Raw genomic sequence first — 16,501 nt, forward strand, 5'->3', positions numbered from 1 at the left:
AAACCCATCGTCCCCAGCGCGCGTTGCTGCCGCCAACAGTTTCGTGAAGTCGCGCCGAGCGCAAGTGTCGTGTGCCATCACAAAGCCGCGCTGCTCTGCCAAGATCGTTGCAGCGTGCTGTGTGAACGCAGCAGGCATTTGTCGCTATCGCGGGGTTCCACTCACAACAACCAATCATCACGATCACGCTGCCTCATACTTTTACTTTTTTACGGAACAACCCGTACAGCGTGGTCCGTGCTGGTGACCTTGGGCAGTGTGAGAAGAGCGCGCGCGTCTTTTGGAAATTTCAAACCCAAAGGCCCCCTCGACCACGTGGTTGGTTATGGCGTCGCCGAACTGAAGAGCATTACAGTGTACCATCACGGCCAGTGTGTTAGGGGTGAGTGAGTTTTTCTACAAGTGTGTGCCAGTGCGTCCCAGTGTTGGCAGCATAGATCATCGATTGGAGCGTCGCCGTTGTTTGTCAACCTTCCGGACCATCTGTGCGGCCACATAGAACGCTACCAAGCGACACAATCTCGTGGCACGTGTGTTGGTTTCCGCGTCTGCTGTATCACAACGGAGCGAAAGAGGTACGATCGTGAGTAGTGTGCGTTGGAACGGAGCCGAATAAATAAAAATAAAAAAATATAAAAAAGGGGGCCACCCGCCATTGTGTGTGATTTTGGTCAGTGAGGACGGACGGACGGACGGGCGGACGAATGGACGGTACGGGACGGTATCAGGGGACGACGGGCTCATAGGCGAGCATCCAACCAACGCTACGCACTATTCCCTTGTCGCGGTGTCGGTGTTGAGCAACTCGCAGCTCGCGAGTCCCCACATCACCCACCGAAAAGTGGTTCGCGGCGAAAAGGATTAACGTTTGCGGACGACATTTTGGTTTCGCCCAACCTCCCGCCAAACCAGCCAGCTAGCTAACGTTTTGTGTGTGCTTTCGGCGGCAAGAAGGCGCCAAAAAAGTGAAGGTGTGTTTTTTGTGGTCGAAGTGAATCGCTCAATCTATGATCGCGCACAGTTCAAGAGGTGATCTTCGTTGGCCGGCGTTGTAGAGATCACAGCAGCAGCAGCAGCAGCAGCGAAGACAAGGAAGAATAGGTGAAACGCGTTTCAAGGTGAACAATTACAGGGATTGACATCATATTTCAGCTTCTTTTGGGCGTGTTGTGCCGCAATCGAAAGCGAACCGGAATGCCATCATACCATCGATCATCGAACCGAGAAAGATGGCTGACTCCGCACATATTGCTTTTGATTCAATAAACGCCGCGGGTTGTAAAACGTGAGCTACATTGTACAATTTGTGATCGAACCGTGCTAGCTATGATGTTGAAAAAGAAGAAATGAGCGATCAGTAGCTATTGCCACTTAAATGGTACTAATGGTAGCGAGCGAACACCTCGCATCAGTTATGAGAGAAAAACAAACACCTATCCAAAGGGTGTCATCCGGTATTTCCCAACCGTTTTTCTTATTACGCTGTTTGGCAGCGTGAAAATAGTTCTAAAATGGACCTAGCACAACACTGGCCACCACTAATGCCTCTACAAGGCGTTGGGCGAATCTAAAATTAAACAATGAGGGGGTTTGTGTCCCTCCGAAGTGGCAGTGCGGAACGGGACGCGCCAGACGCTGCTAAACAGACTAAACTGCTCGGTAAATAAGAACGCCAACGCGGGAATATGAGGGATCCCGGAGGTTATGCCAGCCCAATCTATGGTTGTGTGAAGTTGACGCTGTGTCAGCTGCAAAGCGGGCTTCTTTCTCTTTCTCGAGCCCCGAGGCTACATCAGGTCCCCAGACAGGTTCTTCTTCGTGCTGATAAGCCGGAGCAGCTACGATGCCCGATAGCGACCCGGTGGGCTATGGCCGCGAGAAAGTGTCTCGCGAAGAGGGGAAAAAAGTTAAACCGGCCATTCACACACCGGCACAGAGAAACACTAGAGCAAAACGGTTGTCCCTGGGCTCGACAGTGGGTTCAGTGAACTCTCTGGCATAGATCCATTCTATTGCTACTATGTCGTCCTTTTGCTTTAGTAGAAAATAAAGCACCGTAAGCTTGCGCCGTGAGACGAATGAAGATGACGCAGCACACGCGGCATCCATTTAGGGCTACAGTAGAGCGATAATGTTCAGTTAAACGATCGTAACAACGCTAGTAACAACGGAGAACTGTTGTTACACAGACGAACATCTGTGGTTCGCAGATAATCCAGACGTACTCCAACCGTCAGACAGCAATAATCTCATACGAAAGGATCACAAAAGATCAACTTCTTATCTGGTACATTCTCGGGGTCGCCTAGGGTTAGCGTTGGCAATAAATACGATTCCATCTTGTCGACACTTGTTCTACGCTAATCATCACTCCCAAAAATCGTGTATGGCACAATCGCTTATCAAGCGCACTCCATTGACGTCGTTTATGAAGCGCACAGAAGAATGGCACACATTTAATTGCCATTTGGCGGGAAGATTACACGATAAGTGTCCCAGAATTGTCCCCCGGGGGGAGCAGCAGGAGCAGAAGTTGTCTGAAACTGCCACTAAGTGCACTACGCTGTGTAGCGGTTGGAAAGTTGGCACGCTGGTTGGTTGGTTGGCTGCTGCTGGACCCAAGGGTACGATCAGCAAAGGGGCACCCTTTTAGTGGATCCGGTCCTCTACTTGAAACCATTTATTAATCGAAAGCAGCTCCGGGCCGGACACAAACGTGGCAATTAGCCACGTCTCGGAGTACGGCCCGGTGTACGTCCGTGTGCACCTGCGCGACAGCCAGCGACTGTCTTTGCTTCGTTGCTGCAAATCACCTTTTCACTTGCAACAGTCATCTGCTAGTGACCGAACTTACGTTTCTTCTCTTTATCGCCAAGAGCATAGCATAGTGACAGTGAATTGAGGAAGGGTGGAAGGAGGGGGCGGAGGGGGGTCAACAACGTATGATTAAATCGCAAAACTCAGCCAACTCATCGCCGGTGATAAGTGACATCGTCGTCGTACGCCTCCAAACCGTTTTTCTCGACGGACAAACTGATCTTCGCTGTGTCGTGCTCACCGTGGCCAAGCGGACACCAACCGTGGAGGGATAATTTATTCCGTATGCAAATGTGGAGCTGACCGCACGCTGGTGGGTGCCGTGTGCCGATTGTGTTAGATCGGATTGCTAGAATCATTGGTTCGCTGTCGTTTGTTCTCTAGGTTCTTGCTCGCTTTGGAAGCCGGCATGAGGCATGCACGATTCAGGTTACGATCTCTATGAGAACAGGCTCGGAAACGTGACTTCGGACGTCAGAGTGGCAGCGTTCACTCGTTCCGTTTCACTCCAACACTCCAACACCGAGAGCTTGGTTCGTCTATCTATCGATTACATAGCAGCGTCCCGCAAGACCGTCCGTTTGATTGTGGTGGCTGCTTGTAGGTTGGAGAGCAAAAGCAATAAGAAAATGGAATTGTCTTATCTGCACCGAGAAGGAAGTGTCTTTATAGTTGAACGGCGAAATATCTGCGCCACACTATCGCATTGTGTTCCCAGCATTACTGATAAGACGTGGTCGGTCGGTCCGTGGCCGGCTTCACGCAATCTACGAACAACAAACAGTGTGACTTAATGGCTGGGGTATTTTGAAAATTTACTTTGCGCCCTCTGGCTTACAGCTGCCGACATAAGGATCAGCCAACTGGCTTCCTCATTACTCTGGGATGTAGCGAGGTGTTTGTTTGTTAGTTACTGGAAGGAATGTTTCTGCTAGGGTCAAAGGCGTCGCTCTGGAGAGTTGCACTTTGAGCGCTCTGTATCCAGCGCCCAGAATTGGCACGTGCTCTGTGTGCAACATTTGCAGATAAGCACGTTCTACAGAGACGACATCAAGCCTGTTCAGAGTTGAGGCTGGCAGAATTGATGTCAGTAGACGAAGAGTTTGGAAAATAAGCTGAGGCTCAAATGAATCATCCTATGATGAGCAACTCGTTTGCAGCATTGCAGTGTTGCTGATAAACAACAGCTACCGCCAATCAGCTGTTCAGGTAGGTTCAGATAGATAAAGCACTGCTTATGGTTGCATATGACTAATTCTCTGAAAGATGACCTTGGACTTTGATTGCATGCATGTCAGCGGTGCGGCCGACGAAAGTGCAACCAACTGTAGGGGCTGTAGGCCACCTACAAAACCTGGTGGCCGATAGCGGGCTGGCCTACACTACTTCTGACAGCGGAGTGGGGTAGCAGCTCGAGGCAATCGATTACAACACACGCCACCGGTTAGCTGCACGCCATTGCACGCCATTGGCAGTGGAGAGTTGGCCGACCCGAATTGCATAAAAATCGGTTTCCTCTTTGGAGGTGCTCGCGCACTATCGATCGCGAACGTTCGAGGGGAGGGAGCGAAGAAGTCCTTCCACTGGTGGTAGCCATAGGGGAAACCAATAGGTATCAGGTATTTGATGGTGTTTTATGCATTTCTTTCCTAGACATCCGCACCCTACGTCAATTACGGTATCCAGGTGTTCGATGCCCCTACCCCTGGAGGTCAAACATCAGTTTTATAGAGCTTTTTGTGTCCTCAAGGGAGGCCATACGTCTGATAGCCCTGTAAAAAATGAAGCACTAATGACAAAACAAAAGGATAACAATTACGAAAGGATGTAGCAGCGATGCAAATGTGACTAAATGTCTGCAAGCTGACGTTCGCCTTAGCATTCGTCTTGCGAAAGCAAGACGAATGATCTGACAATCGTTACCAGCAAACATTAGCATCACAAAGGAACCCCCAGACCGCGCCAAAAGGCACAAACCGGACCGCAACACAAAACCTTCTTGCTAATTATTCAACCACGCAGACACCGACGCTATAGTGCCACATGTTTCGTGCAAGCGGAAGTGATGCTCGGTGGAGCAGTACCTCGCGCGCCATGGAGCGGCCTAACTAAGGTGACCCGGACACCGCTGCGGTTTGCGGGCCGATGGAACGAATTGCATCGGTCCGTTGATTCATCAACGTCGGGCGTCCTTTGTCCTTGTGCCGTAATCGCCGTTCCGCTACCGGTAGTGTGTAACGGTTTTATCTTCCTGCACAAAACCTGATCCATGATTGATAGTAGCGCGATCGTGAAGCGAAATCGAATAATCAAATCATGAAACCCTTGCTGTCCGGTTTATTAACTTCGCAGTGTTAGGGTAGGACGAAGACGTTTAGGTGGGATTTCAATGAGATTTTATAGTTTGTTTGTAACAAGCAAGTGCAACATTCGAAATCTAGGTTATCTTTTTCCGCCTCTCCTTAAACGCTTAAATCGGCTTGATCTTTAAGCGCAACTAACACGAAGTAACAGTATGCGAACACACACACACGGCCACACTGCCCGACGCCATTCGCGCCCTGATCGATGGTAATCAACTTGGAAAAGTATCTGATAATGTGCCACCTACGTGCCTCCAGCTGGCGGTTATTTAATACCAGCTGACAAAGCTGCTAGTTGTTGATGATGAGGATGATAATGATGAGAGGATTCCTAAGCCGCGGCCAGGCGGGGGCCGCTGCGGTTGTTTGTTGATGTTGTCGTCTTCGGAGCGATTAACCTAGTTCCTTGTCTTGCCATCTTGGGGGTTGCGATCTTAGACTGATTAGCATCGCAACCCCCCGACTGAACGTGACGTTCCCGGGGAACGAAGGGCACCACGCAATGAAATCTTTTCCCACCCCGCGCCCCCGGAACACTCCACAATTGAGCTAGGGAGAAACTAACGAGCTTTCCATACGTTTTGCATTCATTCCAGATCAATCAACTTCAATCAAGTGCTTGTTAAAAGTGCGGGTGTGTGCCCCGTGATTGAGGTGGTGGTAAGTCGCGTGGCCAGGCAAGTCAGGCAGCAGGCAAACTCAGGTCTTCCTTAAAACACAGACGGCAACATCTGAAGTACGGCCGTTCGGCCGTTGGCAACAAACGTTTGAGAGGATGAAGTGGCACCTTGAGTAGCGTGATATTGCGAGCGGCACAACCGACAAGTGGCGTCAATTGGCGGCGTGATATTCGACACCACGGAAGAGACAAAGAGAGAGAGAGAGAGAGAGACAGTCACGTTGCCAGCACGCTGCATCTGAGGTGCACCGGCGTATGTTGCTGAACAACCCCGAATAACTCCGGTACCGTGCCAGTTGGCTGTCGCTTGTTTAGTGACTGAATCTGTAGACAGTAGTCTCATGAGTAGCGGCGGCGGCCTCGAAATCATTCCAACGATGGAACAGCTTCCCGCCTTGTGGCCCCAGGATGGTGAACCCTTCTGTGATATGCTCAGTGGGCAGGAGCAGCAGGAACGCAGGCTAACGACGCTGACGCTTTCCAGCACTAGCAACATATCGGCGGAAACCTACGAGCAGTTCGATGTGGGAGGTGAATCCAAGTGTCCGCTACCGCTGATGGCCAAATCGACTGAGCTGACCGTCGTGGTGGAGTAAGTGAGATCATTACTTAATGTGTGCTTTATCATCATCATGTTCAGGAACCAGAGACCGGTGGTGGTCAATCCATTTGCGACTGATAGTAAACATTCCGAATGTAAGAGTTTCAGGGCAAATCAAAGCTAGGGATTTGCGCCCGGAGTTAACACGAATCAATCATGCATCGTGCCGGCATTCCCACGATAAGAGAATGTACGCTAATCGCGGCGGCAAGTGGGTTGCTTTGCCTGAAGCAAGCATAGACGTTCATTATCAGCGAGCGAGGCTAATCAAATCCCCTAGCGCGCTTGACAACAGCGCTGTTTTCTGTTCGTTTATCAGTAAGGCATTTAACTACTTCTTTCATAAATCATCAGTCGGGAGTGTTAATTGTGTAGCATGTGTTTAGAAAGCATTAGTGACCATATTAGCTTGCGTAGGTCGGTGCTGACAGGCTATGACTATGAGGGACAGTTCTATTAATAGATTGATTTTCATCCCTTTCCCCAGCACACCCAACAATCGTGCCCGGGTGGCTCTGGGAGTGCTGATCCGGCTAATGCTCCCCCTAACACATGGTGTCGCACGTGGCTGGAAGGGACTTCGGGGGTTGAGTGTGCTCGCGATGCTCCGCAAAGTGCGCGAAAGTCATGGCCTTCTGACGACGCTGTTCGCGTTCGCCGCCAACACCGTCTCGATGAGCCTTTCTTCGGTGCAAGGTAAGTGGATGTGCTCCGGAGGATGTAGAACGAAATGAAAAGTGTTTGAAGACGACGTAAATAGCTGGCCCACATACGGTCTACCGTGGCGTGACGTTCGAAGGGGCCGGACGGTTGCACCTTGCACGTGACACGTGTATGTTCCTCACGGCACAGAAGGTTTAAATGCAGGAAAGGATTCACAAAGCGTGATCATGCATTGCGAGGTGTTTTAAGCTTCTTTTGGCGTTTATTCTTAGGCTCCAAGTCAACAACCCACGTTACACAGCTACCCATATTTACACTCACTATCTCAAATGGTGACTCACACAGGAGGTGCGGCCGTTTGTCGTTGTTCAAGAAGCTCACTTAGAATCACCTTCAGGTGGGAAAGTAGCGCCGTTCGCAGCGCGACCGGGTCCTTGTGCTGGGCGATGGTGGTCTCGATACGTTGCAGCAACTTTTGTAGCTCAAGTTCACGGCTCGCTGGCGGAACGTCGATGTAGGGACTAGGTTTCACCGCTTCGGCATCGCCGAAAACAAAGACAAGGGCCACGGCAAGGGAAGCGAGCAGGAATATTGACACTGGGTTTCTCATGTTGCTTCGAGAACCGTGAGCACGGAGCGTTTAAACCTAATACTGGACAGACATCGCCTGGAAGCATCACTGTTTTGATGCTATTTTTATAGCGCTCGGTCAAAATGGACTTTTGATTGCAGCATGCCGACTGATGACGCATAGATAACGACGCGATTGGTGCTAGTTTGGGTCTCAACATTCAGTACTCTCCAGGTGATTTAGCATTCAGCAACAATTTATGAGGTAATTTTCAACCAGGAATTAGAGGGATCCAGCCGATATCATTATGAGCATGCATGAGGTACGGTGTGGACTGAGTAATCGGTTCCAGGCATAGGCATTGTCTAGTATTTTCTTGTTTTCCGTATCTAAAACAGTGTGTTGATGTAGCATTTGACTGACGCGAGTTGTTATCAACAACACTTCAGGTCGACACTTCAGGTTTAGGGCGGAAAAGGTACTTGAATATGATAAAGCGATTCGTCATCAACAATTATCTTGGGATGTTTTGCCAATTACCATTACATTTCACAAGAAGAATCTCGAATAGAGACTATTCTAGTATATTTATGAGCGGAAATAGTTCCCGATGTCTTGAAGCAGTCAACAAGTTGTTGCATGAAGCTATCCAATAACAAGCCACACATCGTATAGGTTTGCTAACCACTTCACCTCGGTGGCTATCTTATCGCATCGAGAACCCCCCGTTCATCGATCGAGAAATCGAGGAGGTTTATGTAAAGGTGGCCTCGCAGCACATTCCAGCCAGCGCCGGCGTGAGGCTGATGATTGTTGCGTAGCTCGTGAGGATCGATCGCGAAAACGTTCAGTGGTGTTGGGATAAAAATAATTCCCAATCCAATTAGAGAGAGCCCCTGCGTGTTCGTTGCGTTCGAAGCTTTACTATTGGTGCTCAGCAGGAGACACCATTCGCTATCGAACTACCGACTGGAATCCAGCTGATTCGCGATGGTTCCATCGGACGCCGTGCAGGCATCGTTAACTGCAATCGAGTGGCCGCTAACCGTCAGTGGGCATCCGCTTTCCTCCTGTCTTACCTGGCTTCTGTTGATCGTTCTAGTGGCCCACCGTATCGATCCGTTGCTGCGTGTGATCAAGCTACGCAAGGATTCGGCGACGACCGCCATCAAGGCATCGCCATTGGCACTGCAGGGCGTGAGCAGCAATCAGGAACTAGCCGTAATCCGAGTGCCACGCCATTTACCGGAGAAGTGTGTCGATTTAGTGGTGCTCGCTGAACCACCGCCCGGGGTACCGATCCGGGCGGACATTGTGCTGATCCACGGTTTACACGGTTCGCTCGTCAACACCTGGAAGCAGGGCCTGTGGAACAGTGAGGGACGGTTGGTGAACTTCGAGCGTCCTCCGAAACCCCCGTTGCGACCACCGAAACGACAGCGACATTCGAGGTCCAATCTATTCGCGCCACCGCACGTCTCCAAGAGACCGAAGTTTGATGCACCGGATGGGATGTGCGCACGTGATCAGCAATCATCTCCTGACACCGATTACGACGAATCACGGTCCTCGTCGTACGAGTTCGCTCACAAGCGTTATACGTACGAGTGCGGGGAACCGGAGGAGGTACACTTTGCCGACGATCTGGAGTACAGCTTTCCGACCTTCCGGTTGCGCATCGAGGAGGATAACCGGAGTGGTGCCAGTGTGCCGGGATCGGCAGCCATCGATGGAAGCAGCGCCAACAGCAGCAGCAGCATTGGTGGTAAGAGAAAACTACCGAAACCGAAGAAGGATGCCAACTGGTCGCCTTGCTGGCCAGGGGACTGGTTACCACTGGATTGTCCCGGAGTGCGGGTGATTGCTTTGAACTACACCACTGACCCGTACCTATGGCGCCCCGTTTGGATCACCAAAAGGAATCGGTAAGGTTAGATGACTTCAGGGACTGCAGGATGGAGTTTGTAATTCCTTTATGTTTTGCTTGATATTCTTTTTCAGCTCATCTTTAGTGGATCGGGCGCGTGAGATGAGTGATCTGCTGATAGCCAATGGTGTGGGCCGTGGTCATCCGATCGTTTGGGTTGGTCACTCGAAGGGTGGCATCTTCATCAAGCAGATTCTGGTCGATGCATGGGAAAGTGGACGACCGGCTGCCGAGCCACTGTGGCGTATGTCCCGGGGCACCTTCTTCTACTCCGTACCTCACCGAGGTTCGCCGTTGGCGGACTTTAACCTTCCATTGCTGCGCCAATCGGTGGAATTGCTGGAAATACAGAAAAGTAAGTCAGGACGTGACGGTAAAGCCTGTAATGTTCCTCGTGCCAATCCCCAGCTCACATTCGATTTGCTTCGCAGATTGCCCAAGTATTCTGGAGCTGCACAGTCGCTTCGTAGCCCTGTATCACAGTGGCCAGCTGAAGATCGACGTGTTTAGCTTCGTGGAGACAGCACTTACGCTTATGTCCGTACTGTACCTGCGCATTGTCGGGATCGATTCTGCAGGTATGTTACTACATTGGCCAACCGCCACGATTCACACTGCATTAACGACGACTTCTTTTTATGCAGATCCTGGCATCGGAGAGGTCTGTGGAGTGCATCTGGATCATCGGGAGATATGTAAACCGCGCAGTCGGAATTGCATTCTGTATACGGAACTGGTCAAGATGATAAATCGTGTCAGTTAGATGCCTCCGTAAAGTGTCCGATGGTCTAGGTTAACTGTAGCAGTAGTGTTGTATTTTTTGTTTTGTCGAAGACCCAAGACGCAGCTGGTTCCAGCGAGTGAGCGAGTACAATCGGTTGATCCTCGGGATTAGAAGGACGCAGCAGCAGCAGCAAGTTGGATATTTGTTTTAAAATATTTTACTCGTTTAATAAGTGAACCCTAGCGTTACCAGCTATTTGTGTAGTAATAGCCACATCATACCTCATCACGTAACGATGGAAGGATAATAGAAGTCAAGTGTGTACTGGTTGTTACTGGGCTCATGTTACCACCGAGGACGACTGCAGGCGTCGATGTCGTCACACGTATAGATGGATTCATCCTGTTTTTGTTAGATGTATTCAGTTTATGTTGTTAGTTTTGTATTCAAAGTCCTAGGGCTTTTGTATGCGCGTGTTATGTCACAATCCCGTAAGAACGTGAACAACATAACAATATTCTAATCCTAAGTCAACAGTGAAGCTGCTGCAGCAAACAATAATTACCTAATTTGGGTGGCATTCGGATCGGTGCGTTGGTTGTGTGTCAGCAAAGCTGTCGCTCATATGACCAGCGGAGGGTAGGAGTTTTTGGAAGGAAAGAAGGAGTTATAAGGGAACTAAGACACTGCAGACACTGCAGACATTGGCCAGGAGCCATACGCAAGCCACACAATAGCCTACTTTGTGATAATCTGTTAAGCATAGTTGAGTGAACAACATAATGTGCATTCTTACTCCCTTCAAACACGTGTAAATTGTCGAACGATCGGAATGGAGGATAAAATGTGAAAAAAGTGATAAAACCGTATGTGTTGCACCTGTGAATCATTGTTTCCGAAATCGTTTTTGTCTTCTAGGATAATTTCAACAGAATAATAATATGCCTTCACAGAAAAAACGTCCATCAAGGTATTACATTACTACGTTGGTTGCTACGATTAATCTATTAGCAAGGATCTTCAACTGGCCTTCTACTATAAATTATATGACCGGCCACTAAAAGAAGCGTTTCTCAGTTTGAATGATATAATTTCCATAGAAAATTCTTCAAAAAGCCTTAATTTTCTTTTATTGCTAAATACTTGCACGGTATAAAAAACGTTCTTTGTGTAATGCGGTAACAGGTAACCGACCGGTCCACCAGCCAACGGTGACTGGTCTGATGGCGTGAGAGTTTTAAAAATAAATAAATCAACCACGGAAACCAATGCTCCGTGTGTTGGATATGTCCGACTTCCTATCGCACGACATGACTGAGCCACTTGTTGTTATTAATAGCGCGCACGACGGCCGAGAGCCTCGATACGAGATCGTCGACCGGTGCCGTGGTCACTTTCCTTGGATCCAGATTTAGATGAAAACATTCATCAGCTGCTCGAACTGCTTGAGTTGAGTATAGAGTCCCGACAGGGCCGACGATGCTCCGGAGGTATTTCGTCGTGTGAAAACGTGCGCCTGTGGCGTGACGTGCGATTTGATTTCTTCCTTCGTTTCCGTTCCCTTCTGTTCTCGGATCGCTGCCTGGATGGCACCGACCAGCCGCTGGTACAGGAACGATTGCCGGCAGATGGGTTTGCTGAGATTCAGATGATCCTCGCTGGTCATATAGAAGTCTCCGGCATCGATTCGAGCAGACGATTCCTGCACGACATGGATAGGCAGCTTGAAGGAGGTCAGCACAGTCGGACGACCTTCGCAGAGGCTTATGATCTCGGGTTTCCGGGGTCCGAGATGATCGACCGCCCGGAGGAACGTTTTGTTCAGATGCAGTAGTTGGGTCGAGTTCTCTTCGAGCTCCCGGACTTCAACCGAGGGCCATACAAGGGCAGAGGTGTGTTGCTTCAGCTTCGCCACGCTGCTTCCCCGGTGCGGTGTGCCCAGGAACATAACTACTTTGGAGTTCTCCGCAAGACGCCGTACTCGAGGATCACTGCTCTGAAGCGCCTGTACCATGATACTCTTCACCAACAGTCCACCCATCGAGTGGCCAACCCAGATAATGGGTCGATCCTGACCAACGTTTGAGGTGGCCAGTTTCTCCAGGAATTCGGAGGCACGCTTTTCCAGCTTTCCGTCGTACTTCTCACACGGACATCCGGTGGCAGACCACTGGGAGAGCGACGAGTCGTAGTTGAGTCCGATGACGCGAATGTTGGGGAAATCTTTCGGTAGCCACTCCATTGGCCAGCAGAACGATCGCTGACCAGCATCGAGCGGTTCCTGTAGCCACTGTTCGCCGGAAACGCTGAATGCGTCACCGGAGGATGAGGATGTGCCCGCGGGCGCTTCATCGCCAGCCATTGGAACATCCGGATAGACAACACTCCAGTCGGAACCGAGTGGTTCCTCCTGCTGTAGGGCCTCGATGAGTTCTTTGGTTTCGGTATCACTGATTGAAGGATCGCGCCGTTTTGGCGTGGTCGACTCCTGGAACGTAAGCAGTTCATCTTCGTATGAGGCAATGCCCTCTGAAAGGGAATAAAATAATGAAAACAAAGATTAGGACACAGGGCCTTATGGAAGAACAGCATAGCAAAAGTTAGATGATCAAGTCCAAAAGTTCGATTTATGTCCCCCTCTTTTTCGTCATGTCTATGATTTCTGCAACATTCGCCAGCCATTCCAAGAAGATTTTCGAAACAGGTCCCAACTTTCTAGGGGCAAGATTTGGTTCTTAATGACAAGCCAAGCGGATTTTGATTGGAGCAAAGTTGGAAAGCAGCGTAGGAACGGTACGTTATGGGGCTTTTGGGGCGGCTACGTCACGCTCTCCGCTTACCTTCTGCCTTATCGTCATGCGGCTCCTCGAAGGAGGAGCTTTTGGCGGACCATGTTCGATGCCCACGGTATGGAGCCGGTTTTGTCGTTGTGGTGGCGATTGTCACAGTCGTCGGAGTCGTTTGCGGAGGGCTTACGGTGGACACTAAATGAACTGATGTGTGTTTCTTACCTAGCAGACTGGCGGCCTGTGGTTTGAGATCCTTCTGGCGCCACGTAACAAACACACCTCCTGTAAACAAAAAGCGAAGAGGAAAGGACGTTAGTTAAGAGAAGGTCGTCTGGTTGGATCAGTTTCAGTGCGAGCGAGGATCTCACCTAAAAGCCCATGGATAAATACAACATCAACGGCCGGTTTGGCTTGCTGACGACCTCGCGGATGCAGGGGGTACACCTTCGGTGCATACCGGAACCCATTTGGATCATCCTGATCGAGATTCTCGAGCGTCAGGTCCGCCGTCACCTGGATGCGCATATCAACGTCTCGCTTCCAGCGAGCCAGTATGTGCAACCAACCACTGGCGAAGAATTCGTAGCCACGACCCTCGAAGGCGGAAAGATTCGCTACCACACGGCTCACCAGGAGCTTCATGTCGATGTCGTTCTGGAACAGCTTCTCGACCTCGATCAGCTGCAGTAGGCCACCGGATTCGATAATCCTCCGACAATTTTCCTTTCCTTCCTCACCCATCAGCCCGGTCAGGTGGACCAGTGCACTCAGCGATTGCTTAAGCTGATCGTACTCGAAGCGGGAAGGCGACATTTGGTACGTCACCTCATCACCATCGGGTTCACGGATATGGCCGGAACTGCCGAATGTTTGCTCCAGTGCATAGACCGCACACTTGTGCGGTGCCAGCAGCTCCAGCAGTGACTTCATCTCGCCCAACACCTCACGCATCGATAGCAGCACTCCATATTGGCGCGGTGGCAGGAACCAGCGGGTATCGCTATGGCAACGAGCGAGCGAAATGGCTGTCTGGTAATCGCAGAGTTGTGCAAGATGCTGAAAATCCCAATCTGTAAATGGAATCAACAAGAAATGCTGATTAGCATCGAGGGGTCATAGCCATCACCCCCATCACTAACTTACCCTTAAGGTGATCGATTTGGGCCAATTGCTGGACAGCCTTCAGTCGCTCCGCCTGATCCCCCTGCTGAGCGATCCTCAACAGCCGCCAGGCCACCGAGTGCTTCAATGCTTTCCACCATTTCTCAAAGGGCTGCACGATAGCGGTCATCCACCGGTTTCGGTTCTCTTCGCTTGCCGCCAGTTCACGCAGCGATTGGCGATAAATGTGATGCTTAATGTAAATGTAATCAGGGCGCTTCCGATCGATGTCCAGGACGCGAGTGTCGACCAGTGACGTCAGTGCAGCATACGTCCGGTATGCCTCATAGCTAAGTACCCCTAGGCTAAAAATAGAGATAAAGTAAAGTTGTTTTGATCGGACGTTGTGCGGAATTTCTGCTACGCAATTTGGCGCCCCCTCTTTGTTTTGTTCGCCATCTCAAGGCCGCCAGTCACATCATCTGGCGGCCGATGTTGATTAGCTAAGTCCCGGGGGTGTGTCTCTGATCTTGTTTACGATCAAATCGAGAGTGGGGAGGGATAGACAAACCCCCTTTGCTCGGTATCGCGTTCTACTTACAGCGAAGCTACGCCGCAGCCAGAGAAGAGTTTCGTGACGCGTTTGTACTCGATCTGCATGGTTTTTGGAAATGTCTTTTGGAGGGAAAAGTGTCTGCTTCTCTTCACTGTTTTGGAGGGAGATTTAAGTCCTTGATGCCAGATGTTTACTATTCGTTTTAGCACCTCATCGCACAAAACACCAACGCACACACGAACGAGAAACCGAACTTGGATTTAGAATTTGAACTTGGACACTTTGAATTTGTTGCACTCTTTTATGCTCGTCTCAGCCTACTTGTAATCCTAGAAGGCACTTGTGGTTGTGTTTAGGAACAGTAACTTTTCGACCAACCAACACCGTTCACTTGCACTGTTGTTAAAGTTCTAGTGTTCTTCGAGATTTTATCACTCCGAGGCACGTTTGGGGCCCTCGGTATCACTTTGAGAAACTGTAGCACTTGTTGGTCAGATATCGGAGACTAGTTTTCTCCGAATTCGTTTTCTGACTAATCGCTCCCACCCTCGACCGCCCGTACTTAACGGGTTCGTGGATGTCGTCGTCCGCATCGCGCGATGTCAATAACAATGAAGCTGGCTCGCTCTCACCGATTACAGAAGCACGCGATAGAGTGAGACGACGAAACAAACAACTCGTCATTCATGAGATCACGCCACGCTAGGAAAAACGTAAGCAGAAAAACAGGTCGAAAAACATGTTTTTCCCGGCAGGGCTGTGTGCGGTGCTTCGAGCTTGAAATAATTTAATTTTCCACTTCGAGTGTCGCTTCCTCACTTCGTTTTTTGTTGTTGTGGCCAGCTAAACGTCCATACAAATTTGTGAAAGCAGATAAATGGGAAATAGAAATTGGTCTAAAAAGGTTTCCGAATTTAAACAAAAATAAAGCCGTTTTCATCGAAGGCGATTTTGCAACATAGTTCTATCAACAGGGTTGGTTTAAACCGCATCAAAACATACGAAAATGTTCAAACATAAAAATTATAAAAAGACCTTTGGTGTGAAAGCGTTTTAAGTGTTTTCCAGAAACTGGAAAAATAAGCCGAATAAATCAAAGTAGCCTGGAACACGTGTGTAACCGGCTTAACAGAGCAGCTCGAAACTGCTCGAAACTGCTCGAGTGCCAGCTGCCAGTCCCCAGCTGTCACAACACTTTTCCGAGGGGCCATTTTTGTGTCGAAGGCGGAGGCGAATTAAAGGTGAAGCTGCTGGCGAGGCTCGGAAATTTACGGGGATTTGTGCGTGCGTGCGTGCGTGCCCTCGATTTAGGATTTCACAATCCTCGTGTTCCCGCGGTGAAAACGTTCCTCCCATCCTGACCTCGCTGTTTTTGTGCGTCCCAAGGCTGACGACAAAACTCGCGATTGCGTGTACAGCAAAACGAGTGTAAAAAAGTGCGTAAAAAGGTGAAAATCTCTCTTCGTTTTGGGCAATTTTCAGTCTCTTCGCGTTGGGGTGCTGTGGAGTTGTTCAATCGAAGTGCTGCAGCTGCTGCTGGTGGTGTTGGTGGTGGTGGGGGTTGCTTGTGGTTTCCCGGAGAAGAGTACCGTTTGTTTTTTTCGCATCCCCGCCCCCCGCCCCCCGCCCCCCGCCGTGTATCCATTTCCCTTTACGGCCTCGGTGTCGATCACCCTTCGATGCGTGCGATGGAAGGAGGGAAGGAGGGCG

At 50.0% G+C, this 16,501-nt stretch overlaps 3 protein-coding genes across 12 annotated transcripts in view; 2 read left to right on the forward strand and 1 right to left on the reverse strand.

The window, feature by feature from the left end:
- The first annotated feature begins 53 nt into the window (after window positions 1-53).
- LOC125956293 (uncharacterized) lies at window positions 54-11,207 on the forward strand. 6 transcript variants are annotated; one of them, XM_049688023.1, is made up of 8 exons: window positions 54-575; window positions 5,777-5,840; window positions 5,902-6,451; window positions 6,948-7,156; window positions 8,797-9,619; window positions 9,696-9,976; window positions 10,053-10,199; window positions 10,266-11,207. In XM_049688023.1, the coding sequence occupies exons 3-8, from the start codon at window positions 6,201-6,203 to the stop codon at window positions 10,382-10,384; spliced, it is 1,830 nt and encodes a 609-aa protein (XP_049543980.1). In that variant the 5' UTR covers window positions 54-575; window positions 5,777-5,840; window positions 5,902-6,200; the 3' UTR covers window positions 10,385-11,207. The 6 variants fall into 6 exon arrangements, with proteins under 6 accessions (XP_049543980.1, XP_049543975.1, XP_049543976.1 ...); XM_049688018.1 differs by having other exon boundaries at window positions 5,777-6,451; XM_049688019.1 differs by having other exon boundaries at window positions 54-382; window positions 5,777-6,451.
- Window positions 11,208-11,449: 242 nt separating this feature from the next.
- LOC125956275 (protein SERAC1) lies at window positions 11,450-15,327 on the reverse strand. 2 transcript variants are annotated; one of them, XM_049687988.1, is made up of 5 exons: window positions 14,837-15,327; window positions 14,278-14,600; window positions 13,503-14,204; window positions 13,357-13,416; window positions 11,450-12,874 (listed from the first exon to the last, which is right to left on the reverse strand). In XM_049687988.1, exons 1-5 carry the CDS (start codon window positions 14,893-14,895, stop codon window positions 11,757-11,759), a joined length of 2,262 nt encoding a protein of 753 aa, XP_049543945.1. In that variant the 5' UTR covers window positions 14,896-15,327; the 3' UTR covers window positions 11,450-11,756. The 2 variants fall into 2 exon arrangements, with proteins under 2 accessions (XP_049543945.1, XP_049543944.1); XM_049687987.1 differs by having other exon boundaries at window positions 13,186-13,416.
- A 682-nt stretch (window positions 15,328-16,009) lies between these two features.
- The window catches only part of LOC125956266 (midnolin homolog), a 40,164-nt gene continuing 39,672 nt past the window's right edge, over window positions 16,010-16,501 (forward strand). For 2 of the 4 annotated variants that reach the window (XM_049687969.1, XM_049687970.1), the window contains exon 1: window positions 16,010-16,239. The gene's annotated coding sequence lies outside the window, so the exon portion shown is untranslated. The remainder of the gene's footprint in view (window positions 16,240-16,501) is intronic. The other 2 variants (XM_049687967.1, XM_049687971.1) reach the window with 1 other exon arrangement.

Source organism: Anopheles darlingi, chromosome 3 (genome assembly GCF_943734745.1).
Source record: "Anopheles darlingi chromosome 3, idAnoDarlMG_H_01, whole genome shotgun sequence".
NCBI classification, from domain to species: Eukaryota; Metazoa; Arthropoda; class Insecta; order Diptera; family Culicidae; genus Anopheles; species Anopheles darlingi.